Source organism: Panthera onca, chromosome D1 (assembly GCF_046562875.1).
Source record: "Panthera onca isolate mPanOnc1 chromosome D1, mPanOnc1 haplotype 2, whole genome shotgun sequence".
Lineage (NCBI taxonomy): Eukaryota > Metazoa > Chordata > Mammalia > Carnivora > Felidae > Panthera > Panthera onca.
Genome location: NC_138348.1, coordinates 29,206,880 through 29,233,823, shown reverse-complemented (window position 1 = coordinate 29,233,823; position 26,944 = coordinate 29,206,880). Strand labels below are relative to the sequence as shown.

The window sequence follows — 26,944 nt, the reverse complement described above, 5'->3', positions numbered from 1 at the left end:
CCAGTCTACGTTGTTCTTTTTTTTTTTTTTCATAACATACAAATGCCCATTTACAAATAATACACCAAAATGAATAAAAGTTTGGATACCAAAATGAAGATTTGTTCCAACTGATAGCGTGCCTTCTGTATACAAAGGTCCTTGCTTCAAGTCCATTCCCCAGTGGTACAACACAGGACACAATTGCAGATCTGAAGTGCTTCTAACAGCCATTTTCCTTTCCTTCCTGAACGCCCAACTGCTGTGTCCACATAGTCACTGACTGAATTAACACCATATATCTTTTTTTTTTTTTTTTTTTTTTTTTTACTGTAATCTTGGCCAATATTGAGACATATCAGGTTCACTTCCAGGAACTTGAACGGGAACTGACACACCAGGGGAAATGAGTCCTAGAAGTGGATGAAAGAAATAGCCATGTAGAAATTCCCTTCGAGAGACAAGCATGGAGCATGAATTTATAGGTTTAAAAAAAAAAATCTCATAATACTTTCTAACATTCTAACTGTATTTAAAAAAAATACTTAAAGTCTCACAAGCAAAAGTAGAACCTTCAGAAACAAGATTACATGTTTACACATATCTATTGATTCCAAGTCCACACACACACACACACACACACACCACCTCCATTTGTTTGCATGGCTGGAACTTTAGCATTAAAACTATCTCCAGCAAAGGGGGCGCCTGGGTGGCTCAGTCGGTTATACGTCCAACTTTGCCTCAGGTCATGATCTCACGGTTCGTGGGTTCAAGCCCCGTGTCAGGTTCTGTGCTGACAGCTCAGAGCCTAGACCCTGCTTCGGATTCTGTGTCTCCCTCTCTCTGCCCCTCCCCTGCTCGCATTCTGTCTTTCTCTCTCAAAAATAAATAAACGTTAAAAAAAAAACTTAAGTAAAACTATCTCTGGCAAACCAATGTGGTACTTCTTCAGTTGCGATGAAAGGCATGGAGGGGCTGGGAGGGTGAGAAGTCTTTTGACAACACTCACCATGCCCCTCACTCGGAGGCCCTCGCTGCTGAGCTCTGGCTAATAATCTCTCTTCAGAAAGCTGACATTCTCAGGCCTTGTCTTCATATATAACTTCTGTGACCAAATTCAGGAAAAACAACCTTGCTTTTTGTCTACATGGTCTCAAGTTACTAGTACAGCTTGACTAAATGTCCCCTTCTGATCAGTTTTCCCCCAGAGAAGTGAGGGAAACAGCAAAGAGTTAAACAAACCATCACACACGGCCAGGAGGTTCTTTTTAGAGTAACTTCAAGTGAAGTTAGATCACCTGGCAAAAGCAGCTGCAAAGGCCACCTCTGTGCAGTCTGCAGGGAAGGGCGGCTCACCTGTGGAAGTGGTGCCCGAGGTGCCCATTGGCTGACTGTTCATGTGTGTCTGCATATGTGGGGGGGTGTAGGTATCATAACTCCGCCCGTTCACCGAAGGGCTGGTGGGCAGCATGCAGGAGTACGAAGAGGTCTGGCTGGGGACTGGGGGCTGAGAGGAGAAAGGCAAACCTGTGGTTACCGAGAGGCACGTCACACAGCCGCATCCCCGGGCTCTGTCCTCCCCAGGAACTGTGCCAACACGTCTGATCATTAAAGGTGCCCTGGTGGAAAGTACTGGAATTCCGTATCAACAGTCGGGCCTACAACCAGTCCTTCCGTTGACCACCACTAGAGTAAAGTTGCCTAAAAGTAATATAAATTCAGACAACTGTCTAGCTACATGGTTGGCACTATCCATAAAATTAATAGGGTTTCTGTCCATTTTCATCTTGGACCTCTGCTGGCATCTTCAGAGAATCTATAGCATGAGGACTTCCATTAAAACACACCCCCTCTCCCGCAAATCCAATCTATTTGGGAATCTAGTGACCCCCAAATCCTGTATCTCGGGCTTTGGGCAGATAACTGTAGACAGAGTTCTCCATAAAGTCTGCTTCAGGGACCTTGGGAGCCTTCCATGGTGGGACTCATTGGATTAAAGATTCTTTGAAGAGACACATCAGTAATGATCTCCGATGAACGTGGTTAGAAGCATCAGTTAATACCTAGCCCCATCCTGCGAATTAGCTGTGACTTCCTCACAGACCTAAAAACCCAGATTGAGTTTTATCCACAAAATTGGGTTACTGCCCTCTAAGTGTTTGGTCTGGTGGTATTGAGGAGACAAACCTTTCTCCTAACTGAATAAGAAATACACAGAGCTGGGACAAAATCCCTCATGAGCTTCCATGGGGCTATGCCAGGCCAGCAAGATTGGGATGGATTAATACAAGCATCATGCCAGGAATAAGGGAGACAATGGCACTACTCCGTTCTGCAAACTGCAGAAATGTTTAACATCTCAAGATCCACATTCTCAGAGAGGGTGACGCATTAGAGAAAGTTCAGAGGGAGACACCCACCCTTTGTAAAATGGCTGAAGATTTTGGTCAACAAGATGAATTGATGGACAGACAGACCAGCACACCCCAACTCCAAAATTCAGAGAGTAATTTTCTCTGAACAGGAGAATCATTAGTAACTTTTTAATTTTCTCTATGCTTTATAAAAGTATATATGTTTTGTTTCATATAAGTTGTGTAACTTTTAAAAGTCAGCGTTTGAAATAAATTGACCCCACACCACTTTATAGGTGGAAATAACCTTAATAAAAGAGTAGCACCTATTTAATTGGTTCTAAATATTTTCTCATATACAAACTTTGTTATCTTTGCAGAAACCTAGATATTGCTACAATTTGCAAAACCGAACAAGACACTCAGTGGCCTTATTAAAGTCAGAGGATGAGGGGCGCCTGGGTGGCTCAGTCAGTTAAGCGGCTGACTTCGGCTCAGGTCATGATCTCGCAGTCCGTGAGTTCGAGCCCCGCGTCGGGCTCTGTGCTGACAGCTCAGAGCCTGAAGCCTGTTTTAGATTCTGTGTCTCCCTCTCTCTGACCCTCCCCCGTTCATGCTCTGTCTCTCTCTGTCTCAAAAATAAATAAACATTAAAAAAAATTTTTTTTAATAAATAAATAAAGTCAGAGGATGAGTGGTAACCTCAGGTTCAAAGAGGCAAGCAGGCCTTGAGGGCCCTGCCAGAATTTCAGCTTGCATTTGTTTCTAATTCCCAAAATCATTTCCTCTAGGCAACCTGACTTCTGGAAAATTCCAAAACAGTTGTAGTAATAACAACCAATGGGCTGTTAATCCCTTAATTCACATTAATTGCATTATGGCTACTAATATCCCGATGAAATAAAAATAAACATGTGAATAATTCCTCTGAAGTCGCTTATCTAACTGCTCGTACATTCGTCTGGAGACTGGGAAACATTTATTTTGCTGTTATTTGGACTCGAAATTCATCAAAAGATGTTCAGTGGTGAGTAAACAATCTGTGTAACCCCAGAACTGCTTCCAGCAGGGGCTCACGCTGGCCAATCTCACACCATCCGGCATCTTCTAAGCATTGCACAAACAGGAGTCCTGGGAAAGTCACCAACAAGGCCCACCGGAAGGAAGGCCAATTTTTTTCCCATCAAGAATCCATCCAGCTCCAAAGTTCTAGTATAGTCCACCTGCCCTATACAACTTCCATCATAAAGGGCTAACCTACTACAGGACCTTGCACACATAGGAGCTGATAAACATTCGAGACAGAATGGAGGGCAGAGGCAGGTTCTTCACACCGAGTGAAGAACATCAACCTACCCAGGCAGCGAGGAGCACCACAAACTCATTACGTGATCCATGACAAAGACCACTAAATTTTTAGCAAGCACCTGCATTCCTTTTTTCATCATAAGCTGTAGAAAGAAAACTCACCATCCCTTTATATCAAAATATATCCCACAAGGCAAATATAAATCTTATTTCTGATCCTTTTTTTCTTCCTCACTGGTTTGTCACATATACACTAAATAATGTCCAAAATGCACACACAGGTTATATATTCACTTATATGAACACATTAATATAAACCCGAATTTACGTATACTAACCCCTTGCTATCTAATAACGTGTCAGCATTATTTCCATTTTCTGACACCACTTTCACCAGTACGCAAAACATGCCCCATTCCCACCCAACGTTATCAGACTAACATCTTCTCAGAGCAAAAGGCAGATTAATTTGGCTTTTGTGCTTTTTTTAAGAGCACGAATCAATCAATCCATCAATCCAACTACAAGACTGGACTGACTGTTTTCACCCCAGCCTTGACTGGTTAAGCTAATGGCTGCAGTAAGAAAGGCTCCCAAGGGCGCATGCGTGGCCAGTGGGGTCTGCAGGCCCTGACCCGTTCTCCACTTCTTCTCTAAGGCACCCGGTAAGCAGACGGCCGGCGGCCTCACTTACTTGCATAGGCAGGTTATTCGCCATGGTGAAGCTGGGCATGGGTGGCAGAGCGCTGTACGTGTTTGTGAGGGCTGTGTCTGTCCGGCCCAACATGGAGCCAGAGGTGAAGGAGGAAACTGCAGGGAGAGAGACACCTCAGACAGTCATGCGGAAAGTCAGAGCCAGGGCAAACAGGTGAGACACACTTAGTGGCAGTAGTATTCAAATTACCAGGCGTGGTGGGTTGTGGGATTGGCTGGTAGACACTGGTGCTGAAACTACTGCTGATGGGGATGTGACTAGGTGTGTTGCTGGCCTGTCTCCTCTGATTCCTCAGTTTTTCTTCTCTTCGCCATTTGGCCCTCCGATTAGAAAACCATACCTGGAAATCAGATGGACAGGTTAGGCCTGTGCCTACTCCCAACTCAACCTCCCCCCTGGCACTTGCTCTGCTCCCCACCCCCATCCCCCAGTGACAGCAAAGCATTTAGGGGACTGAATCTCTTACTGTTTATGTCAATGAACGGTGTTCCTTAGAAGCACCTTTGTCTCTAGAAAGGGCAAAGCATGAAACCACATGTTCTCTGGGTACCTGTATTCTTGCTTCAGGTAGATCTATTTTGGCCGCTAGTCTTTCTCGGGCAAACACATCTGGATAATGGGTTCTCTCAAACTCTGAAAGAGTAAGTGGCATTTTCTATGTTGCACCGGAACTATGCAAAATGTGTCAACGAAGCCCTGGATCAAACTGGTTCCCGCCTCCCCATTTCTGTCCCTTCCAACCAACTCCCTTTAAAATGCCGCTACTATGAACACTGACTGTACTTGAAAGAGCTATCCCACCAGAACCAAGTTAAATTTCCTTCGGAATGACATTCATTCGAGGACCCTTCTGTGGCCTGAATTAGCAAAACCATCATTTTTTCTTTATGAGAAGTCAGACTCTTAGTCTTTGAATTACTGGTACATGAAAAGAAGAAAGAAAACACACACACACACACACACACACACACACACACACACACTGAAAAGATGCCCAGAAAAAAAAAGAAAGAAAGAAAGAAAAAAGAAAGCTTTTCAGTCCTCTATGCAAAGGGCCCTGGCTAAATTTAGCTCTTTGTACTGAAGATGTGGCATTTAGTTTGATTTACGGCCTCCCTACTTTGAAAAACTCCATCACCTTTCTCCAGGGCCTCAATTTGCTCTTGGGTAAAGGATGTTCTATTTCTTTGCAGCTTCCGCTTCAGCTGAAGTCGCATTTGGGCCTCATCTGAATCTTCTCCATTGGAACTGATAGAGTTGGTATTCTCTCCCCCTCCTTCCTGTTGCTGGCAGCCATCTGGAACAAAAAGAAAGGGACAGTAAGAGAAATCTGGAATAACTTGGAGCCTCCAAAAGGGGCCTGGGTATAGCCATAAACTCCAAGAGCAGTACATTGTGACAGTCTCAAGGCATTCCCAAGGTAACTGTCAGTCTTCCTCTAATAAAAGACATTAGTGACGTACGCTATCTTATCACCATTGTCTTTCTTTCTGTTTTCATCAAGAAGAGACTGTACGATATGGACATCACAGAAGGGCATTTCTTTTAATAACAAAACAAGTGCTGAAGTTTCCAATTACAATGGTCTTTCATAACTAACCTTGAGTCCCAAATGCCTTACCCATTTCCCCTTTCCCTACAGAATTTATTTACCTATAGCTCTGTTGGGAAAATAGAAGAGTGATGTTCAAGATTTCAGCTGATCTATAATCAGTAATTCCTATCGAATCAATTAGATGTTGATAGGTTTGTAGAAAATGCTATTAAGAAACCAAACCAAGCTTGTAATCTTTTTAAAAAAATATTTATCTAGTTTTTATTTGAATTCTGCACAGTCAATTTCATTTTAAAGGTTGTGAATTTAGAAATGCTTGCATTGTTCTGCAGTTTTATTCAACTATTGTATGAGTGCGCTTTGCCTTGACACCTATTACGAGCACAGCTGTAATTATATCATCACCAAGAACAGGCTATAATTGCTGAAAATGGAATTTTATATTTAGATAAAAGGACTGTCCATTCTTTGTAATGTGTTGCACCAGAGAAAAGTAAGATTTCTTTTAAATTTTTAACATGTAATTTTAAAAAAGAAATAGTAGAGAGTTCACTAACTAGCTAAATATGCTATGCCGCAGCTGAATCCTTGGCATATCATTTAAGTGGTACATTTTTAATTAGGGCATTTCCACCACTTTTACTGTAATTTCTATCATTAAACAGGGGAAAGTTTTATTGTTTTCCCTTGCTGCTTCCAGGGCAAGACGTACACTTGGGCTAGCTGTATCTCGCCTCGCCTCTTGCTCCTGAGGCCACAGCCTGTCTGAAGGAAGGACTCAGCCCTCACCGGGCCTCCAGAGCCACTGCAAGCTGGGTCCTGGGTCTTGGGTCCTGAGGCCCCCAAGGGATACCAAAGGGGCTGCCCCCCCCATCCTAGAAATTTGGCCGGTGGCGGGGGGGGGGGGGGGGGGCGGGGGGGGGAGGGGCCTCTAGGAGCTCCTTGGTGGGAATCGACTTGGCCAGGAATATCATTTATAACCAGGAGACAATAGGCAGTGCCTTCAAAGAGTTCAGGGAATTGTGACAGGATCTAGTGGGATCTTTTCAGAAACTTTGAAATGTTTTAAAACCCCAACTTTCTCCCCCATTTAAACAGGCGGATTCATCGGCACTGGCCACCATATGGGCCCTTGGAGATCTATTGAGATGACCACCAACACTTGAATAGCGAGGGGCTGCTTTTCAGCGCTGCACAATGCCCCATGAGTAAGGGAAACTATTAAACTCCTGGGGCAGGAGCGTTGGCAAACTTTCGTGGGCAGAATTTTGAGGCCACAATGAGCGCGAACAACAAAAGGATTCTCTTGAGGCGTGCAGCGGGCCACATTGTGTTACAAGAAGCCCAGTCAACAGACTTTTCAGTGAAGTGTGTTAACCCCTCTGCTCTGCTATCATTAATCACTGTCCGAAGAGCGGTGGCCTCAATGCTATTTAGGGCGCTTGGCTGGGGGGATGGAGGGTGGATGGGGGGCCAGAGCAGGGGGTGGGGAGAGGCAGGAAAAGTCGTTGGGGACCAGGCAGGCTTGTGTGGGAAGGGTGGACGGGGAAGGCAGGGAGGATGGAGACCAGTTCCGAGGTAAGGAGGAGGGAAGCAGAGAGGGAGGATGAGGGCCGAGGGGGAGGGGGTTGGAGAGGAGGAGAGGAGGCAGGAAAAAGATGAAGGGCTCCAAAGAGACAGAGCCCAGAAAGGTATAAGAAGGACAGAAATGCCAAGAGAAAAAAGAGGCAAGAGGACCTAAGGAGACAAGGAGAGAAAGGGGGAAAGGAAGACAGAGAGAGACAATTACTAAACAGACTGGCTCTACTTTGGGTCATCTCCTGCTACTTCAGAGAGATGGAGAGGGGGTGGGAGAGGGTACTTAGTTGAAGGAGACACTGGACCCACGTGTGTGGGCACAAGTGTCTGTACTAATTTACTGCCCCAAGTTTCCAGGTGACTTTTCAAAGTGGAAAGAAAGAAGAAATCCTTCCCCACCCCCCCTTATTTTCAGATTCGGTGAACGAGGAAGACTTTACAAATAGCCCTTTTTTGGCCAACTAGAAACTAGTTCTGTGGGTTATTGCTTTGGGGAAACACAAAAATCTCCAACCATGAGACATTTAGGGACTGAGGCGCTGAGGAGAACACAATCCTACCTCGCTCTGGTGGCCACTCATGCCCACCCCAGTCCTTTTTCTGGCATATTCAATGTCACCAATTAAACAAAGCTGCCCAGGTCTCCCTCAGAAGACCCCTGCAGATAGCATTCTCTACTCTCTACTCTGCTGACATTTTCCTAATCTAAAACTTGGAGGGTTGCACTCTCTCTTCCCCACCCTCCCCCCATCTCCCCCTGTCTCTCTGTCTCTCACACGCTAACGCCGGCATGGCTCTGACTTGAGAATTGACATTTAAGGGATGGGGAGAGTCAGTGGGGATAGAGAACCCTTTGGGAGGGGGGAAGGAGTGGAATGAGAGGCCGGCCAGGAGAAACCCGTGGCTGCAGGACCCCTCCACGACCCCGCAGAGCGGGCGTGCCCGGTTGAAAGTTTGTTTACTACTGTCAAAGTAGCAACTGTTCGCAGCCAGGCGCTGAAGGAAAGGTCACTCTTAGATTGGGCGCCCCCCCCCTTTTTTCTTTAGTGGATTTACCTTCCACTCTTAAAGCTTTTAACGAAATAAAACTAAAAGTTGGATCTCGAATTCTCCATATGATAAACCTAAGTGGCAGACAATTAAGATATCTTCTTTAAAAGGCGCCCCCTCGGAGCGCGAAAAGAAGAGGCCTTCAATGGGCGCCGTCCACCTTCCAGCCTAATCCGTGAGAAGGCGAGTGAAAGCGCCTCCCATTATCCCAGCCCCAGGACCATCTGACGCCGGGGATAGGATTTGTTTCCTGGAAGACGGAGAGGAGAAAAAAAAAAAAAAAAAAAAAGACGCTGGGAAATAAAATCATTCCTTAGTTTCTTAGTGTCTTAATCAGTGAGGCGGAAAACAAGCAAGAAAAGATAGCAACCCGGTTGCGGCACCTTTTCAGCTCTAGAGCGCGGATCAAAACATTGTAGCATCTGTTGAAAAGAGACTGACTAAATCCTATAGAGGGCCTGGGTATTATGGGGGTGGGGGTGGGGGGGGAGGAGATAAGAAAAAGTGTCTCCGTGATCCCTAAAACCACCAAATCGCTGGAGAATTGGGGCTGGATAGAGTTGTCTCTTGTTGTTGTCAGCCCACGTCGTCACGATTTTATTCACCGCCGCATGGCGTTGATCAGATGGAAACCATATTTGTCTCCCTCTGAGACCTAACCTCGCCTTATGCTTTCGGAGTAATGGACTCTTTAAAACCCCAAAACGGCTTCCCGGGCCGGGAGAGGGGGCGAAGGGGAGGGGGGCCTTCTTAGCACCAAAAGGTCTGGGGATTCCCGGGGCGCGTCGGCCGAAGCCCAGCACCAGCGCCCCGCGGCGCCCCCACGCCCGGGACCTCGCTCGGGGGTTGGTGGTGGGCGGTGGGGGACCGACGCATCCTCCCCGCCGCCCCCCCCCCCCCCCCACCCAGTGGGGTAGGCAGTCGGGGCCCGCGGTCGCTGCACCCGAGCGAGTTTCTTGCGGGGGCCGGAGTGGGGGGACGAGAACTGACAGCTGGGGAGTCAGAATTCTCCAGAGATTCGCCGCCTAAAAGTTCAAAGCTCCTGAACTAGCGCCACCTCCCGCCGCAACCGTCACCACAGACAGGGTCGTGGAGTTAGGCTCTCGCTTCCCGCCCTCAAGCTTCCCGGGACGAAAAGCTGCCCTAATCGGGCGCCACCTCTGGTGGAAGCGGAGGGGCTGGCAAAACGGCTGCCCGGGACTTGTGTCTCCGCTCTGGAAAGCAGACGGGTGGACACGCTCTAGGCCCCAAGCTAACGAGAGCTCTTGCACCGAGAGGGCCAGCGCGTGGAGGCTCTGGGCTCAGCCCTCCCGGACCCGGCCACTGCGCCGTCCGCAAGAGTTCTCGGACCCTGGGGGCCAGACTCGGCGGGGGAGGGGTCACAGGGACCTCAGGATGCTGGGGGTTTAGGGGCGGACGCTGAGGAATGCCAAGTTCGGGTGTCTCCTGGGTGTGTCCAGTGCGCGCACGTGGGAATCCAACAGTTTCAAAGGTCAGGTGAGGGTGTGGTGGTCCACACTCAGCCTTGTCATTCCCTGTCCTCATCAGAGGCGGGAGTGGGCCTGGGCCTCCGCCTGAGCGGCACCCCAGGAGGCCGCGGGGTCGGGACCGGATAGGACGAGCTGGCCAGCGGGGTCGCCCAGGGGAGCCCGGGGCCCAGCGCATCAGGAAGCCTCTGCCGGCCGAGCGGCCGCGCTGGGAAACAAGGAGCAAGCGCTTTGCTCCCTATCTTCCCAGTGTCCGTCCTATATTGTTTTCTGCTCTTAAAACTGACATGTCTAATTGGCAATTGGTGCCGAATCGTGTCCAGAGGTCTCTTGTGGAACATTTCTACAGCTGTCTCCTTCAACTAGACGCTTATTCATGTCGCCTTAATGAGAAACAAAACGTTCTCTAATGAGCAATTACAGAGCGACAGGATTGTTCCCATAACAAATTCTTGCGAGTGACAGAAGCATCCTTTGTACCAGATATTTCGCATACTGTTACCGATTTTCCCTTCTCTAGCCCGGCTCCGTGGAGGCGCGGGGCACCCGGAGCGGGTCCGAGAGCGCACTGACGCGCGGGCAGCCCCGTCAGCGTCCCAGCGCCGCCGCCCCCGGCCTGGAGCCCCCAGGCTTCGTCGGGCTCCGGGGAGTGAGACGCCACGTCCCATTATCCCGCATATTATCTCCTTGTCACAAGGACAACAAATACCGATTAATCTTCGGAGTAAACTGTTTCCTATTCTTGACCAAGCTACCTCGGGGTGTGTAGGGGAGGGGAGAGCCAACCTACGCCACCCCACCCCCAACTGCTCCTCTTCCCCCATTCCTTCTCGTAGATCCTGCGAGGGTCCTGATTCCTTCTCTCCTACCAGCCCCCCCACCCCCACCCCCCGAGCGGCTCCGGACAACCCCAGGCCGGCTCCCAGTATCCTCACCCCACCTTTCTGTTCAGTTGCCACCCAGAGAGAGTGAGAACTGGGGGCCCAGAGGAACGGAGGTAATGCGACGGAGACGATGGTGTTGTTTGAGTTAGGAGACCACCACTTCCAGTGCCCTATCCTGTACTCTGCCCTGCATCTTGCTGCTGGCCCTTTCATATGCACCCTACTCATACTCACGTAATTTGTCAATTACAGCAAAAAGCAAAACGATACAATTATGTTTACCTCCCAGTCTGTCAGTGTGTTAACTTGTCACACTTCTACAGCAAGGGGGCTCTCCGTGCATTTTAATGGCAAATTTGAATAGGGCACCAAGCAGCTAGCTCTCTTACACACATACTACTGCCCAAAACATATATGCGCACACGCACACCGGCCACATTCTTACTACTCCTGACATACACAACCCTCAAATGGGAAGGCCAGTGAGATAGTTCAAAAAATACCACCCTCCTACAGGGCAAGTGAGTGTGTCCCATTCTTCAAGCACAGACGTGGAGAGAGGGAAAAGGTTGAGGGAGAAGATGGCAAGTGGCTGCATATATGGAGAGTTTTGAGGATAGGTGCTTGGGCTTTTTACCTTGTGTAGGTTGCCCTGGCACAGAAGTCCCCGGATACCAACCGGGGCGGGTACCCCAGCTTCCGGTCTGCCCGTTCAACATCCTTAGTTTATCATACATGCCGTCTGCGCCCATCTGTTGCTTTTCGCTAGCCAGGTTGCGAAGAACTCTGTTTATTGATGACACCTGTAAATCAAACCAAAATCAAACCAAATGGTAGCGTCTCCAGAAGACAGTTGCCCTATCTTCAGTTCCCATCTCAGCACGCCCACTCCCTTAAAGAATGACCCTTAACACATTAAAAACAAAACAAAACAAAACAAAAAAAACCTCCCAGCCATCCTGGGACAGAGACACTGTGGACAGAATGACAGCCATCACTTTGGGTGTGGAAACTGAGTTGGGTAGGGAATGTGGGATGGAGAGGGCATTTGCTTCACTTCTGCTGGATGTCTGCAGTGACCTAATCTTTGTTAAAAGATTTCCTCAAAAAAAAAAAAAAAAAAAAAAAAAAAAAGACAGGCTTGGTTTAGAGCTTTCTTTCACTTTGTTTTCTATTAGGGCAGAAGTGGATGTTTGACACCTGAAGGAAGGTTCAGGCAGTCTGAGTTGGAGGAGGTTAGAGTTTGGTTTTCATTTTCATTCTCCGTCTTCATTCAAGTGCCTTTCCCTGGGTGCCTCCACCCTCCACTTGAAACATGCAAATAAGGTGAGCAGTTCCCCACACTTGACTCCCATTTTCCAGAAGATCAAAAAAAGGTCAGCGTGCTCCTCTCAACACCCTCAGCTACAGAGGTGACATAGGGGGGGTGGGGAGGAGACAGAGACAGGATGACACTGGTAGGGAGGAGGGGGGTGGGCAAGTGAAGAGAGAGATGGTAAAGAGGAAAGAGCATGGGGCTTAGGGCAGGGAGGGGGAATGTTCTCAGTGAACTTACACTTGGTATGTTATCGTTGGTACAGACCCCCTCGGACAATAATCTGTCTCGGATTTCCCAAGCAAAGATGGACGGGCACTCCCGCTTATACTGGGCTATTTTGCTTACAACTTCTGGAGTCGCTACTCTCGGTTTACTACCACCGATTGCCCTGGGTCTGATGGAGCCAGTCTCGTAATACCTGCCCAGAATTTTACTCACACATCCGTTGGACACCTGCATAGGGGAAGTGGACAGAAAACCACATTATTAATAATTTCAAGACAAAAATAAAATTGTTTAAGTATGCATTAAACAATGACAAGCTTACGTTTTGATTGTCCAGCACTTGGACTTTTGCATCTGCATGGGTCTATAACACAAAAATATACCTTCAATGGTATGAGAACTTACTGTAGAGAGCTTTTTTTCTTAAAATTACATTTGTAGCCCTAAACACTACAAATATGATGATACTTTCAAACAGTTTGAACTAAAAAAAAAAAAACTAATTTTAAGGTTTTTTATAAAAAAAACTTTTCTGAAACATTGCCTGAAGATGCATCAAAACGAAGTAAGATTTTTTTTGTGTGCTGACCTTGCTTAAAGTAGTGCCATATTTTAATGAGCAAAGGGGGAAAATAAACTAAAATTTTACTTATTTTCCTTTAAAAATATGCTCAATTTTGTAAATGTGAGTTAGGTAAGGAGGTGAATAGCATTTGGCTTTTAAAATCAATAAATATTCCTCATGAATATGAAGAATGCAGACAAATATCTCAAAATCTGAGGTGAGCGTGGCATGAGGGAGAGGGAAATAAAATTATGCTGGTTTATGTAACTCAATTTATTATAGTTCCTAAACTGTTACCACAATAAATGTTTTTTATCAAATGAAAAGAGAAAGGTGTTGTTTTTTTTAATTCACACACACATTTTTTTTTTCCTTAAGCAGATGAGTTATCTTAAGTGACTGACCCAGGTTGAAAGAGATAGGGAAGGATACTGGAAGGAAAGGGGAAAGCGGGGAAGGCCGGGTGTGGGGTAGGGGCTGGGGTGGGTGGGTGAAGGGGGGTCCATAATTAGCAGCGTTTACAGTAAGAAATGAAGAGAGGGCGTTGAGAGTGGAGGGCCGCGGGGGCGGCGAGTGGGGCGGCGCCGGGAGGATCACCTGCAGAATTCGGGAAATGTCGCACGGCCGGGCCCCGCTGTGAGCTAGCTCTACGATCTTCTGCCGGGTGGAGTCCGGCAGTGGCCGCCCGTTGACAAAGACACCACCGAGCTGATTCACTCCGCTGTGACCTGAGGAAAAGGGAAAGGAGAGGAGAGGAGAGGAGAGGAGAGGAGAGGAGAGGAGAGGAGAGGAGAGCAGGGAGGAGAGGAGAGGAGAGGAGAGGAGAGGAGAGGAGAGGAGAGGAGAGGAGAGGAAGAAGAGTCAAGAGAAAGAGGAGGAGGAAGACGAAGGAGAAGAGGAAGAGAAGACAACCACAATGCATCCTCAGCTCCCTGCCAACCCATGCCAACCTCAGTGATCAAGTCCCTGCTATCAATCACAAACGACTCCGGGACCAGGCAACCATGCAGGGCATCGGGCAGCCCAGCCCCAACACAGCCGCGCTGTGTTACAGATCCATGCCAGTGAGCAAGAACACACGCACCCCACAGCCGCTGTCACTCCAGCCCTTTGCCCCTCTTCATAAACACCCCAGCCAGCCCCTGAACCCACAAGGTGCAAACAATCATTTCAGAAAACATCCTTCCAAAGATCGCCTCTGAATGGCACCACAAAACGTGGGTTCTACGGAACCCACACTGAATCTCCAAGGTCTCTGCATTGTTAGAACTGTTACAGCAAATGCTATAGCTCTTCAGCATTTCCTTGGACTCCACAGTCCAGAAACGTTTGCTGTCACACTCCAAACTCTGGTGAAGGCACCGCGCAAGCACCGGAGTTTTGTTTTGTTTTTTAATTACATATATATTACGTGACATTGCATACACATATGAAGAGACAGGAAAGGAGTAGAGAAGAACCACAGCAGCAGATCTGCGGCTGGTGAACCCCAACCTGCGCCTCCAGTACAGGCGTGAGGGTCAGAGCTCCAGATAACTCCAACCACAAAGTAGTCCGCGGGCTTGCAGCTGTGGGGCCGAGAGCTGGGAGTCCATTCACACAGGCCACAGCTCGCTGTACTTCCGCTGCTGAACTTGGCCTTCCACACAGCCAAGGACAGATATTAGCAAAAATCGGAAAGGGAAAAGAAAAGCAAAGGAGCACACCACAGTGTCTTCTATCCCTCCTTTATCTTGTTATTCTCACAGCCTCACCCCCATTGTCTAATCTTAGAGAACCAGGAAAGGGAGTTAGCACCTCTCTGTAGCCCCCTCCCCAGAAACCACAGGCACACAAATAAAGCCAATTGCCAATTTCCACTTCCTTAAAAATCTCCAACCTGCAGCCCCGGACTCTAGAGAGCAGCCCTTCCAGGAGAAGACGTGGCTCCCTGCTCAGCTCTCTTCTCTCTCTCTCTCTCTCTCTCCTCTTCTCTCTTCTCCTTGGAGCCTCTGATAAATTGACTCCAGGAGCCTGAGCTTCTTAGCAATAAATAAGCTCCAAATATAGAAGAGGGGGGAAAATATGATGAGCCTCTCTGACATTTGTCTTTAAAATAAAACTAGCTGCACGTCAAGTTTGAGCTTAATTTCTGGAAATAGGCGGAAGTCGCTCCGGATCATGCATGGAAGGCTAATTGAAAAGATCAGTCGGGGCGCTTGTGGCAGCCTTGTCACTTTGTGACAGTGCTCCGCTCCGGGAAATTGCATCGTCACGACAAACGGGACCGTGATAAAACGACCCTTTCCGTCCCTATTTGTAGATCACTCAGACGAGATTGAACTGCACTCGTTTCCCCTTCGAGGGGAGCCGAGTTTTCAGGGTAGCCGAAGGCTTGGGGCGGAGGGGGGCCCTCACCGACGGAGGGGGGGGGGCCGGAGCCTCAACTCGATGAGAAGTGACAGGCGTTTGGGGGATCTGGGCTCCGGCCGGGCCCAGCGCAAGCGGGGACATCGCCGGGACACCACTTCTCCAACAGAGCAAGGCCTCGACCGCGCTTCCGGTTTCCCCTAAGTTCCCTTTATTGCCTTCCTCTGCTTCACAACACCAGTCTACTGCTCGGGCTGCGGAGCCCTCCCTTTGGGCAAAGGGAGCCTTCCCGGAAAGAGAAAGGCTGTCCCAGAGAGAGACCGAGAAAGATTTTACAAACTTCACGCCCAGCCTGGGCAATTCCCAGCCTATGAATGCCAAGGCTTGTGAGGCCGCCTAATCCTAGACCTCCCTCCTTCTCCCCTCATTGCAAAAATAAAAATAAAAAATAAAAAATAACGTGCCCGCCACCTCCGCGGCGACCGTCGGCGGGTGCTCGCCCAGGAGACGCCAGGTTGCCTCTGCCAGCATCGAAAAGGCAGCGAGGAAGCGCAGCTCTAAGTTCCCCTTCAGAGGTTAAGCCTCAATCATTGTGTCCCTTCCCTAGGGACGGCTGGCGCTCTCGCCCAGTGGCGATGATTATGCGCCTAGAATTCGACCGCGAAGCATCTAATAGGAAAACATATGGTGTCAATTTGGATGCTCTGCGCCTCGCGCACACCCGGGAGCGAGCGGCACAAAGCCCTGCAGGCCGGCCCGCGACCCCGCGCCCCCCGGGGGCCTGCCAGCCAGGCCGCGGCGGCAAACGCTCAGCGCTGCGGCCCCGGCCGGGACCTGCCCGAGAGCCTACGGCTGGGGAGCCTGAGCTGCAGGGGGAGAACACGCAGCCGGGAGAGGTGCGCAGAAGCCTTTGCCTCGCCAAGGAAGGTCCCTCCCGGGCCTGGCAGGTTCTGCACAACTAACCCGCCTTAAAGCTCGCCACCTTTGAATCCTTTCCTGCGCTTCGCGCCCACCAAGCCGCGGAAGCACCTGGGGCGGCTGGCGCTTCCAGGCCTGATGGATCGGGCACTGGAGACCCTCCAAAGTGTGCGGTTCGGCAAGGGAAGGTTGCTAGAAGATTTGGGCCCTTCTGCACTCCTACTGCAGCTGAACCCTCGAACCGCTTCCAGACTCTACACCTCAGCACGGGCCTGGTTTCACTGGGCCTCCAGGCTCCCAGACTCGGGCTGCAAACAAGCCCTGCCACATACCAGCACCCACTACCGCTATCACTCCAGCAGTGCCCCCACGGACTGAGCAGGAAGGTGGGCTGGGGCCCAGAGGGCCTGAGCACAGAGAGGATGGGAGGCACAAGAGCCCGAGAATCAAACGCACTGCGGGCCTGGACTGATCAGAACCCTCACAGTTGCAGCTACCAGGGCGGAGCTTCTCCAGTTCCAAGGCTGGACACCCAGTCTCTTCCCAGACCCAGTAAACCTGCTCTGGCCGGTAGTACAGGGTTCCAGTTTACCACCTCCCCCCACCCCACCACCACCGCAGGCCAGCGTACCCCGCTCCCTTTGCCTTTTAGGCCGGTAGCTGGGGGGGTGGGGGGAGAGGAGGGGAGGAGCCGTCCAGGGAGTGACTGGGGGAGGGGAGCCCCCACGCCCCTCCCTGACGGTGGTGACTAGCAGTCTTGGCTAAACCCGAAGGGGCCTCCTTCTCCTCGGGCAACTAGGAGAAGCCTCCGCCCCGCCCTGTTCAGCCCAGCCTCTCTCTCTCTGGGGTCAGAGCCCGGGCAGGGGCGGGGAGGGGGTATGAGTTACAGGATTTGGGGGGGGGATGGGGTTTCTCTACCTCAGCTTCGCAAACTCTAGCGGGCTGTTCTGAAGGGCCTAGCCCTTGTTCTTCTAGGAGCGAGAGCAGCAGAGTAAACGTCTTTCCCTCTCGGGTTGCCGGGTCTGAAGGGGGGCGCAGCTGTCTCAGGTCCCCAGGGCCTCTTGCCTCTTCCCTCCTGCCTGGCAGGCCTGGCCCGCGTGGACACCCGCGAACCTCTGCGCCCTCCCCTGACCTGCCGGTCTGCGTGTCCCCAGCCCGAAGTCTGAGAAAGACCAGAGGCACTTACTGTTCTGCATGCTGGCGCTGGCTGGGGGCCGCGGGATCCCACGGGGCTCGAAAATGGGGCTCTGTTAGCAAGGATATAGGCGTTAATCCAGGGCCAGAGCCAGGTAGGCCCTACCTCCCGACAGAGGACGACCTGGAACCGGGACAGGAGAATGCCCCTTCTTGAGGAAATGATCCACTCAACCGCTTGGGGCCATCAGAGGGGCATCCACCTCTGCCCTACAGTGTATACAAAATCTACCCTCTGGGCTACAAATAAAATACTCCAATATCCCCAAGCTGTTTTCCCCAAACCCCTTAGTAGCTAACTCTTTAATCAGGAGAAACAACTCAACTTTGATTTTTTTTTTTTCTTCCACGTGAACAACAATGAACAAGTATTCTGACTTTTTCGGGGTTTGGAACCCAAAGCAGCCACCAGAACTTGCCTGAAATCTGGGAAGTCTGTCCACTCTTACAATAAAAGGTCTCACACATCTGCGCGCCCCTAGTTAAAGTCTTCCCCCTAAGACAAAACAAAAGGAGAGAAAGGTATGTCAAGCTGTGGCTCAAAAGCACAGGCCCATGGGCTCTCAGAGCCACACTCCCAGAAAAACAAAACAAAACAAAACAAAGCAAAACAAAACAAAACGTGCACCTAGGGCTCAAACTACCTTAGAACCCTAAATCCCAGAGTTATAACAACATTTCCAGCAGCCTGTCATGCAGAAGTCCCCACCTTTTAAAAGTAGCTGCTCTGGCCTGGCTTGGGAGAATTGGAGAATCTGACAAGTCGGGGAACCATTTTGCAAAAATATCAAGAACCAGTTCAAGGGAAAGGGGAGCACCAGAGAAACAGTGGCATTAGGAATCGAGGCCAAAGACTAATACCTGAAGTTCAGAGGTGAGGGGAAGGGGGATCTCAGAACTTCAGGGTGCCTTTGGGTGCAGACTAGGGAAGATCAGAAGGGCTGCAGAGCCCATACTCCTTCCTTAAGGAACTTCACCATCCTAGTGGTTCCAAGTCTCCCAGATCCCAACTCTGGTTACCCCTTCATCTTCCACTCTCTCCCTCAAAGCTTCCCGGTCAGGTCCCTACTCCACCCTCCTCCCAGGCTTTCTGGGACTTTGAAAGTAGCAAGCCCAACTTTTCCCTCCCAAACCTCACTTATTGTGATTAACTTCTCTTTTGGTGTTTAGATCTTCCCCCCTTTTACTGTACTGTGACACACGCTGTCTACCTCGCCTCACTGCTTTAAAAAGTACGAACAGGAGGGGGTGAGCGTGGTCGACAAAGCCTACAGGCAGCGAACAATGGCTTCTATTCTCCAGCTCTCCCCAAACCCAAAGAGCAAAACTGAGTCTCCCTAACCAGCAACACAGCTTCCAACCAAATGTACCAACAACCCACCAACCCACAAAAGGGAACAGAGGGACACTTCTAGCTTTGTAAGTCCTGACCCAGTGCGGGTCCCCCAAGGTTCGCCCTCCACCACCCCCTCCCTGCCTTACCCTAAGAAGAAGGAGGGGGGGGGGGAAATAGAAAAGTAATTTCTTGTTATAAATATCTGGAGGTAATTGTGCTACTGGTGTGAGTTGTTAGGGGCTGTAAAAAGATACAACGGCACCGTGGGGAGCTCAATTGGGAAGAGAGAGTTACAATAAAGAACCTATTCAAGAGGTTTGCAGGAAAAAAAAAAAAAGAAGTAAAATAATTAAATAGTCACAGCATTATTTCTCCCTGTTTAAAGAAAAAAAAACTAAAATATTCATTCTGTTTTCTGTTTTCTTATTGTGATTATTAATTTTGCCTGCCTACAAGCAAAGAATTCCAAGAAGCACATTTTTTCCCTTCAAGGCCATTCATGGTCTAATTTATTAACTAGCTGGGAGGCAGCTTAAATACATAAAAATAAACTTAAGAGGAGGAATTTACCCAGCTTCTGAATGTGGTCTGGTAAAATTGGAGAGAGGAGAGTGTTACCTAGTTACCTCTAGCTGGGTTGGCTCCCAGGGCCTTCCTCCTGTCTCTCAGTCCCCACAGCCATAGTCAGATCTAGGACAGGCAGGAGAAACCCCAACTTCTTGAAGAATGTGCTCCCCCTCAAAGTGGGACTCCGAAACTGCAGAATAGTAGCAGGCAGGGAGAGGGGAGGTGGGCTTCTCCTAGAAGGGGTAAAACTTCCCGAATTCCTCTCTATAACCCACACTGTACTCAACCACAACTGAATGCCCCCCTCCTGGCCCATACATCCTTGAAGCCATTAAAAAAAAAAAAAAAATTCACTAGCTGATTCCAGAGAGGCCCAGCCGATTAGTTTTTGAAGCAACTGGGAAGGTGGAAGCATCTCAAGTTCCAGTTCTGCTCCATTCCCACGTCTATCTGAGCTAAGAAGCTACTTAATTACTTAAGTAATCGCTAACATTTAGTGCAAAAGCGACCGGGGAAGCTAGCGACACTGACACCCAGAAGCAGTGGTGGCTGGAGAGGCTAGAACCCTAGTTGCAGCCAGTGTCCCCCAGCTCAGCCCTAGGCTTTCTACAGCCTTAACTTAGTCAGAGACCCACTGGGGGGGGGGGGGGGGCGGGGGGGAAGAGTCTTCAGATGCTTCAGAGTCCAATGGGGCCTTGGTCCTCTAGGCCACTGGGCCACTGCCACCCCCATCCCCAACTCAAGCCTCAGCTTTCAAAAGCAGTTCTTTTAATCACTTAATTCTCAAAATCCATCCTCAAATTCCTTAGCTGGGGTGAAGAAGAGAGCTCACTTTTCGTCCCTACCGGCCCCCAGCCAAAGAGTAATTAGCAATTAAGATGACAAAGTTTCACTCTCTAGGGCCAAATAAGATAACAACTAATCAAATTGCCTTCAGACGTTTGCAAAGGTCGCCGGCTATAAAAAATGTAATGTCAACGGCAACAACTATTATTTGTCCTTGGTAAACTCACCAGGCTTTCAAGCTCTTTGCTTTTCATTTCATTTTCTGCTCCCACCCCCTCCTCAAACCTTCCCAAGTTCGAGTTAAACGTCCAAAATGGCTTAGGAAGCTTTAGAGAGTATGAGGAAAAAAAAGAAAAAGAAAAAAAGAAACCACGTTCACTTTGTTTTTAAACTTTCTAGAAATCACTCAAGACTGGAGGGCTGAGTTTAAGCACTCGAAAAAGAAAGCATTTCCACTTGAAATTCAACTCCATTTTCCCCCAATTACACTTGCTAAAATTCAGGGCTATTATGATCCAGGGAGACTGGAAAATCTGCACAAGGAAAGAGGCAACAACTTTATGAACTTTGAAAAGACACTTTTCCTCCTGGGGTCTTAGAATCGAAAAGCTCTCAAATTACTCAGACTAATTAGCTGGGAGAGAATGTGATCAGACGAAGGGGAAAGCCAATGCTTTCATATTGATTTTTTTTTTTCTTTTTGAGTCCTCACAAAGAAAAAAAATCAGGAGATTTGGATTTTTTTTTTTTTAAAGCAATCCACCTTTCCACCTTGAAACTTGTTGAAATGGCAACACCGGGTTGTAGCTTTGTCAGAGGAAGACAAGGAAAAATACCCACCGAGCCTGGGAGCTGGAGGATAGGGAAGCCCCAGCTTTCGCTGGGCCAGGGCGATGGTTGGGGGAAGCCTGGGGAGCAGAGAGTTTTCAAGTTCCGAGCTCTGCGCTCAAGTTGGGGGCAAGAGCCCGGGGGCTTGATGGAAGCTGACAATCCTGCCGCTCGGCTCTGAGCTCTCTCGGAGCGCGCGTTCGACCGCCTTGGCCTGGTGGCTTCCTTCTCGGCTCACGCTCACTCGCTCTTTCTCTCTGCCTCCAGCGTGTGGCTGCCTCGCCGAAAGACTGCTCTGGCTGGCGGCGGGCGCGGTGCCCCTCGGCGCTCGAGTGCCCGAGGACTCTTCTGTGCCCGAGTGGAGCGCCGCACAAAGCCGGAGGGCGGGCGGGCGGCAGCGCGGCGAGCTGGCTCTTCGGCGCTCCCTGCACACGGTCGCTCTGTGCGCGCTCGCTGGGCCCTCGGCTGGACAAAGCAGCCGGCGGCGCCCGGTCTCCGAAGCCGATCCCGGGCCTGGGGCACCGCAGAGCCTCTTCGTCCTCTGCAGCCGGCCGGGGGCATTTGGCGACGCTGGGGTCGGCAGCCGCGGCTGCTGCTGCGCCCGGAGCCTCGGTTCTTCCAGCGAGCCTAGCCCGTGCTGGCGCTGGCGCTGGGGCTGAGCCGGCCGCCTGCCCCTAGCCCTGCGCCGCTCCCGCTCGCCGGCTGTCGCCCTCCGACGCGGGCTTTCGCTGGAAGTAGAAAGTTTGGGCTCCTGCGTGGAAACTTCTCCGGCCCAACTCTCCCGGCGTAGCAGTGGGGGAGGGGACCGGCCAGAGGGAGGAAGGAAGGAGGGAGGAAAGGGGCGACCTGCCTGAATATTGCAATTAAAATGAAGCAAGAAGAAAGAAGCGGACTCACCTTTATGAGGCATCCTCTTTCGTCAAAGCTCCTGTCAAGAGTTTTGGTTGGTTGGGGTGCTTTTTTTTTTTTTTTTTTTTTTTTTTTTTTGCTGTTGTTGTTGCTTAAAGACCACAATGGTTTGCAATGACGGTATTTTAAAGGAGTTGCTGGTGAGAGTTTTCTCCACGGACGCTGCTGGTTTGGTGTGTGAGAGCAATTCTCAGATCCCTGGGAAGGAGACAGAGATTGACAATAAAATGGGCTGTCAGCGGCTGGAGAGTGAGAGATAAAGAGTGTGGGTGAGGGAAGTGGCTGCAGCCAGCACACCTATGCTGATTGGTGATGGCTCAAGTGTGTTAATGTGTGTGTGCCGGCGCCCGGCCTCGCCTCCACCGCTCCTCACTGGCCCATTAGCGAAGCCTGACCTCTGTCATCATCCTCCAGCAAAACACTTCCTCCTGCGCCTGAACCAGAGCGGGAAATGAGGCCGAGCCACGGTTCGCTTTTCAAACCCACTAATCACTCCGCAACATGCAAATGCACCGCTCACTCCCACACAAAATATTGCTTTATGCAAAGCAGCGCCGGGGCCTCGCGCCAGCCGATTGGATGCTCCCTCTCCCCGCCTGGTGCAATTGGTCCGTTTGTTTGAATATGAATACACTTGTTTTCGGCTCGGATGGTGGGTCCCGGCTTCTCTCCCCGGCGCTGGGCCCCCGAGCCCGGGCTCTGGAGCTGGCGCTCGCCGACATCTCTAAGCTCCTAGCGCTCCGGGAGTCAGCGCTGCCCGCACTGTGGCCACGAACTTGAGGGGTCGAGCGAAGGCCGCTGGGCTGAGGGTCGCGCCCCCCCCCCACCCCCCTGAGCTGGGCGCAGGACTCTCAGTTCGTGGAGGGAGCAAGTTTCTGCAGCTTCTCGAAGCCCTTTCTTGCCAACTCCAGCGCAGCGCGGCCTGCCGCCCCGCCCCCGCCCGCCCTCTCCTCCCGCCCTACCCCATCCCCGCTAGGGCGCTGGGACGCGGAGCTCAGCAGCGGCCGCGCCTTAGCCCACCTGGCCTCTGGGAAGAAGAAGAGAAAAGGGGAGTGAACGGCACTGGGTCCCGGCAGCAACACTCCGACGGAGGCCAAGGCGAAGCCTAGGCCGAAAGGAGGCCGCCTGGCTGGGAACTAGGCGACGCCCGGCGGCCTCCCTAGTCTAGGCCTCCTGGGCCTGCCCATTCCCCCACTCTTGCTACCCCGGCCCTTTCTTCAGTCCTTTCTCCTTTCGGAAGCCGCGGTGCGCAGCGGAGCGGAGGCACAGCCCCGGCTGGAGAGGCCCGAGCAAACACGCCACTTACTTTGTGTACAGAGGGTTCTTGTGAAAAGCCCTGAAGAGTCCTTACCAAACACTCACCAACTTCTCCCACGTGCCATTTGTTGACTAAGTGTGGCTGCTTTTCCAGGAGCCTGAGAGGAGGGGACACCAGGGGGAGACGGGAGGGGAGGAGGGGTTGTGGAGGCCTGGGTTGGGGGAAGATGACCAATGCTGGGGAAGAGTCGTGTGTGTGTGTCTTCGCCAGTGATGTCCGTGTGTCAGCGTGTGTCGATGTGTTCCACTGGTTATCTGTGTGTGATGCGTGTGTCTCCACACCGAAATTCCCTCTCCTGGGTCTGCTCAGTCCCAGGAGGCAGCTCCCCTTCAGCTGTTGCCAGAAAACCGGGAGGAAAGTAAGCAAATGGCTGTTCTCTTCTGACCACACACCAGAAGTCCATTTGTTGAATGCCGGACGATTAGGACACACCTCAGTACACTCCAAAGGCGCCCCTTGGCGCTTGCAGTTAAGGTGACAGGGGAGGGAGCGGCTGTCTACTCCTGCGAAGTCTGGAGTTCTCTCGGAGCTTGCTGCCCAAGTGGCAGGGAAGTGGAAGATTTGGGATGGGGGACACACCCCAGGACCCAGCAAAAGAGAATGGGGATGGCATAGCTGAGGCAGGGAGGCTGAAACGAAGCCACGCTGGGTACACTTGACTCCTCTTGACTTAGAAGTGCTGAAAGTCAGAGCTCATCAACGAACTGTGCACCCCGAACTCGCGGCAGACAGGCGTTGTGGCAGCCTTCCCTGGGAGCTGGAACGTAAGGACGCTGCAGGCTGCCTTGAGCCGCCGGCCTAGTGTGGGCCTCACACTCTTCTCCCCAGTCTGGACCCACTAACGCCTCGACCAAGGAGCCGGGGCAGAGCTCCGAAGGAACGGAGGCCTCCACCGCCCGGACCAGGTTGGGGTTGCACAACTCGCTGACTCTCTCCGCCTGGGGATGGCCCTTCCCGCACGCATCCCAGGAGCACTCAATTCCGGGAGAAAACCCAGGCCAGAGGCGAAGGAGGCGGTGCCGGGCGCTGGGGTCAGTGGCCTCTCCAGTGCGAGATTTCGTAGGACCGCGACTTTAGGAGGATCCCGGGAAGTGGGGCATCGGGCCCAGGTCCCAGACCAGCAGGAATCTGCGTACCTTTTCTCTCCCTTTTTACTTCTCAAACAAGCGTTAAAGAAGCTTGAACTCAAGTCCATTGGCCATAGGCAAAGGGGGCGGGGGGGGGGGGGATGAGGCCCAGAGACTGTCCGAACTGGAGGCGAATATCATTTTTACAACCTTTCAATTAGCGACCGAGTGGATTAGCACCTTCTTAAGCTTTGCGTCGGAAAGAAGCAGCCATAATCTTGTTGCTATTTCCCCCCCAGGGCACTGGCTCTTTGAATTAGCTCCTTCTCCCACTCCTCAACCCCCATCTCACCTCGGAGAAAAGTTTTAACAACAAAAAAATCATAACAGGCCAGGAGACGGGAGTGAATGCCGCTGACGTCATTGGGTGGGGGTGGGGGCTAGGGGAGGACTCTTGCAAACCCCTCTGCACAAACAAGAAACAAAAAGGACTTGGCTGCTTCCAATGTGTCAATATTTGGGGGGGAGCTCAGCCCAAAGGGAGGCAGAGTTTTCAAAGTTTAAGGAGAGAGGGTTGGAGAGCGAGATTTCCTGGTTTCCCCGGAGGAGAGAGTCTCTGCAATCTCAAGGAGGGTGCGAGTGCTGTTCTACTTGGTGGGGCGTCTCGCGCCCTCTGCGAAGTACCCGTTCTGGTGGCGGCGCGCGGAGCTGGGACGAAGGTGCAGCACGCCTGGGCCAGAGGTGTATGCAAAATTGAGACAACTCTCAGGTCGCCATTTTAATTGCGGCTTTCAACGGGACCGAGGCCCACTTGCTGCCCTCCAGGGCGGGGGAAATCGCGCTTTCCGTTTCAGTGTCGTCTTTTCCCGCCTCTCGCCAGGTACTCCTGCACCCACCCCCCACCCCCTCCCGCCCCTTGGCGCCGGAGAAGGACGTCTTTTCGGCCTCTTCCCGCAGGGGCCGCCGGGGTCATCCAACAGGGTAGGGGAGGCTATCCGTGCCGAGGGAGTCACGCTGGGGGATCGCAGCTCCCTGAGAGTGCCCGCAGCCTCCGACCAGTATTGGCGCACAAGTGTGAGATCGGGCAGCATCTCACCCCCAGCAGTCCCTGGTGTTTTTGCCTGTACCCACTCCCCAGGTTTTCGGTCCAGAGCCGGCCCCTGGCAAGGCAAAGACGTGTCCAGTGCTTGAGAGATGCGCATTCGGCTGTCGACTTCAGAACCAAGAATCTCCCACCCGGTGTCGCGACACCTCTGAACTGCCGCTTTCCACCGCCAAGCACAAGTACGGTGCTGGCGCACAGGGAAGGGTGGAGACGAGCTTTTCTCTGAAGGAGGAAAGTCTCCGCAGACACCTGCTCACTTTGCAGAGCCTCAAAGGACTTTCTCTCTCTCTCTGCAGGCCCTAGGAAGGTGGGTTCCCAGGATAGCCAAGCTGACGAAACAGGGCAAACCAGCGTGAAAGGCAAAGGCGCCCACCCCTGCCACCCAGTTCGGGTGCCTCCTTCACTCGAGCTCTTTCTCCCTCTCCTCTCTCCGGCATCCTGCGGGTCTCCAGCTCACCCAGCAGCCTCGCTGAGCCCAGACAGCCGGAAAGCCAGGGGTAGCCGGGAGCCGGCAGGGTGGCGCCTCCAGGCTGTGACCACGCTCGGCTACGGAAAGCCGCGGTGCTCTGGCCCTTCCTCACCTCTTGCCAAATGACAAGTGTGTCAAGGCGCTCTCTGGGTTCAGTCTTCTTTCATTCACATTAGGCGGCAAGAGTCTCTCTCTCCTCCTTCCCCCCAGAAAAATACTTTTTAAAAAGCATTATCCAACTGGGTCTCCCAGCGAAGAAATCCCTACAGCTTGTACGCAGGTGGGACTCCCAAGCCTTTGCTTCCCGGACCCTACTGCTGTTGTCCAGATAGGGGCCGGTTTTAAAACTCCTGGTGTGTAGAATACTTGCAAAGCAGTGGCACTCTCCGGTTTTTGCAAATAGGATTCTCAGGAAAGTTTGCTTTCCATTTCATCACCCTGGACGGTTCCCCGTCTCTCCGTTGCCTGTAACCTCCTCTCTCAAGCGGCAAGAAGAGTTCAGCTTCAAACGAAAAGCAAGCCAAGGCCACCTCAGTCCCTTCTCCCAGGAGATTCCCACTTAAAACACCTGCTTGTTTTAAACGCCAGGGACTGAGTCCTGCAATTTGTCCAGGAGTGTAGCGGGGAACAAGCGAGCTGGGAACTGGGGGCTTTGCTGGGGGATTTGAGGCTGGGGAAGGGGGAGGGAGCAAATGTCATGCCTGGCTCGCTCGAGCAGCCAGGGAACCGGAGCTAAGCGTATCGGGCTTTTAAAATGACATTGATTGGGACAAGCTGTTCCCCACCCCAGTAAGAGTTAATCTGCCTGTTAATCAAGGCACTAAGGGGCTCAATGCGAGTTTTATTAGCGATTGGAGCAGAGGCGGCAGCGAGGGATCAAAAGCTGGGATCCCAGATATTTGTCGGTGCGGTCACAAAAAAAAAAAAAAAGTATTTTCAATTAGAGAACAATTCGGCGCTTTTCATCACTTTCTAACTCTGACTTGCAGATGGTGACTTACAAACCTGGCTAACGCCGGAGACGTGGGGGGTGGGAGAGTAGGGGTGGGGGGAGGGAACCGAAGCCCGGCGTAGCCA

General features: G+C 51.3%; 2 protein-coding genes and 1 long non-coding RNA gene across 6 annotated transcripts; 1 reads left to right on the top strand and 2 right to left on the bottom strand.

Moving 5' to 3' along the window:
- Window positions 1-282: 282 nt before the first annotated feature.
- On the bottom strand, window positions 283-17,958 carry PAX6 (paired box 6). 4 transcript variants are annotated; one of them, XM_060606282.3, is made up of 12 exons: window positions 17,902-17,958; window positions 17,475-17,535; window positions 13,619-13,749; window positions 12,779-12,820; window positions 12,469-12,684; window positions 11,551-11,716; window positions 5,498-5,656; window positions 4,910-4,992; window positions 4,549-4,699; window positions 4,339-4,454; window positions 1,339-1,489; window positions 283-392 (listed from the first exon to the last, which is right to left on the bottom strand). In XM_060606282.3, exons 2-12 carry the CDS (start codon window positions 17,482-17,484, stop codon window positions 307-309), a joined length of 1,311 nt encoding a protein of 436 aa, XP_060462265.1. In that variant the 5' UTR covers window positions 17,485-17,535; window positions 17,902-17,958; the 3' UTR covers window positions 283-306. The 4 variants fall into 4 exon arrangements, with proteins under 4 accessions (XP_060462265.1, XP_060462267.1, XP_060462266.1 ...); XM_060606284.3 differs by having other exon boundaries at window positions 12,670-12,684; XM_060606283.3 differs by lacking the exon at window positions 12,779-12,820.
- Window positions 17,959-20,403: 2,445 nt separating this feature from the next.
- LOC145712463 (uncharacterized) lies at window positions 20,404-24,726 on the bottom strand. Its single transcript, XR_014135292.1, has 3 exons — window positions 23,271-24,726; window positions 21,897-22,106; window positions 20,404-20,497 (listed from the first exon to the last, which is right to left on the bottom strand). It is a non-coding gene; the product is annotated as an uncharacterized LOC145712463 (long non-coding RNA).
- Window positions 24,727-24,798: 72 nt separating this feature from the next.
- Window positions 24,799-26,880, top strand: LOC145712439 (uncharacterized). The gene is made up of 3 exons (XM_081790155.1): window positions 24,799-25,034; window positions 25,174-25,577; window positions 25,695-26,880. The coding sequence occupies exons 1-3, from the start codon at window positions 24,799-24,801 to the stop codon at window positions 25,991-25,993; spliced, it is 939 nt and encodes a 312-aa protein (XP_081646281.1). The 3' UTR covers window positions 25,994-26,880.
- Window positions 26,881-26,944: the final 64 nt, after the last annotated feature.

Excerpts from the sequence above, each read along its gene's own strand:
- PAX6 (XM_060606282.3), bottom strand. Across the intron at positions 12,685-12,778 it reads AAGTGCTGGACAATCAAAAC|GTGTCCAACGGATGTGTGAG; the intron begins GTAAGCTTGTCA and ends TCCCCTATGCAG. Across the intron at positions 4,455-4,548 it reads CCCACAACCCACCACGCCTG|TTTCCTCCTTCACCTCTGGC; the intron begins GTAATTTGAATA and ends CTCTCCCTGCAG.
- LOC145712439 (XM_081790155.1), top strand. The coding sequence starts at position 24,799 with ATGTGTCAATATTTGGGGGGGAGCTCAGCCCAAAGGGAGGCAGAGTTT. Across the intron at positions 25,035-25,173 it reads GCAGCACGCCTGGGCCAGAG|GTACTCCTGCACCCACCCCC; the intron begins GTGTATGCAAAA and ends GCCTCTCGCCAG. Across the intron at positions 25,578-25,694 it reads CTTTCCACCGCCAAGCACAA|GCCCTAGGAAGGTGGGTTCC; the intron begins GTACGGTGCTGG and ends CTCTCTCTGCAG.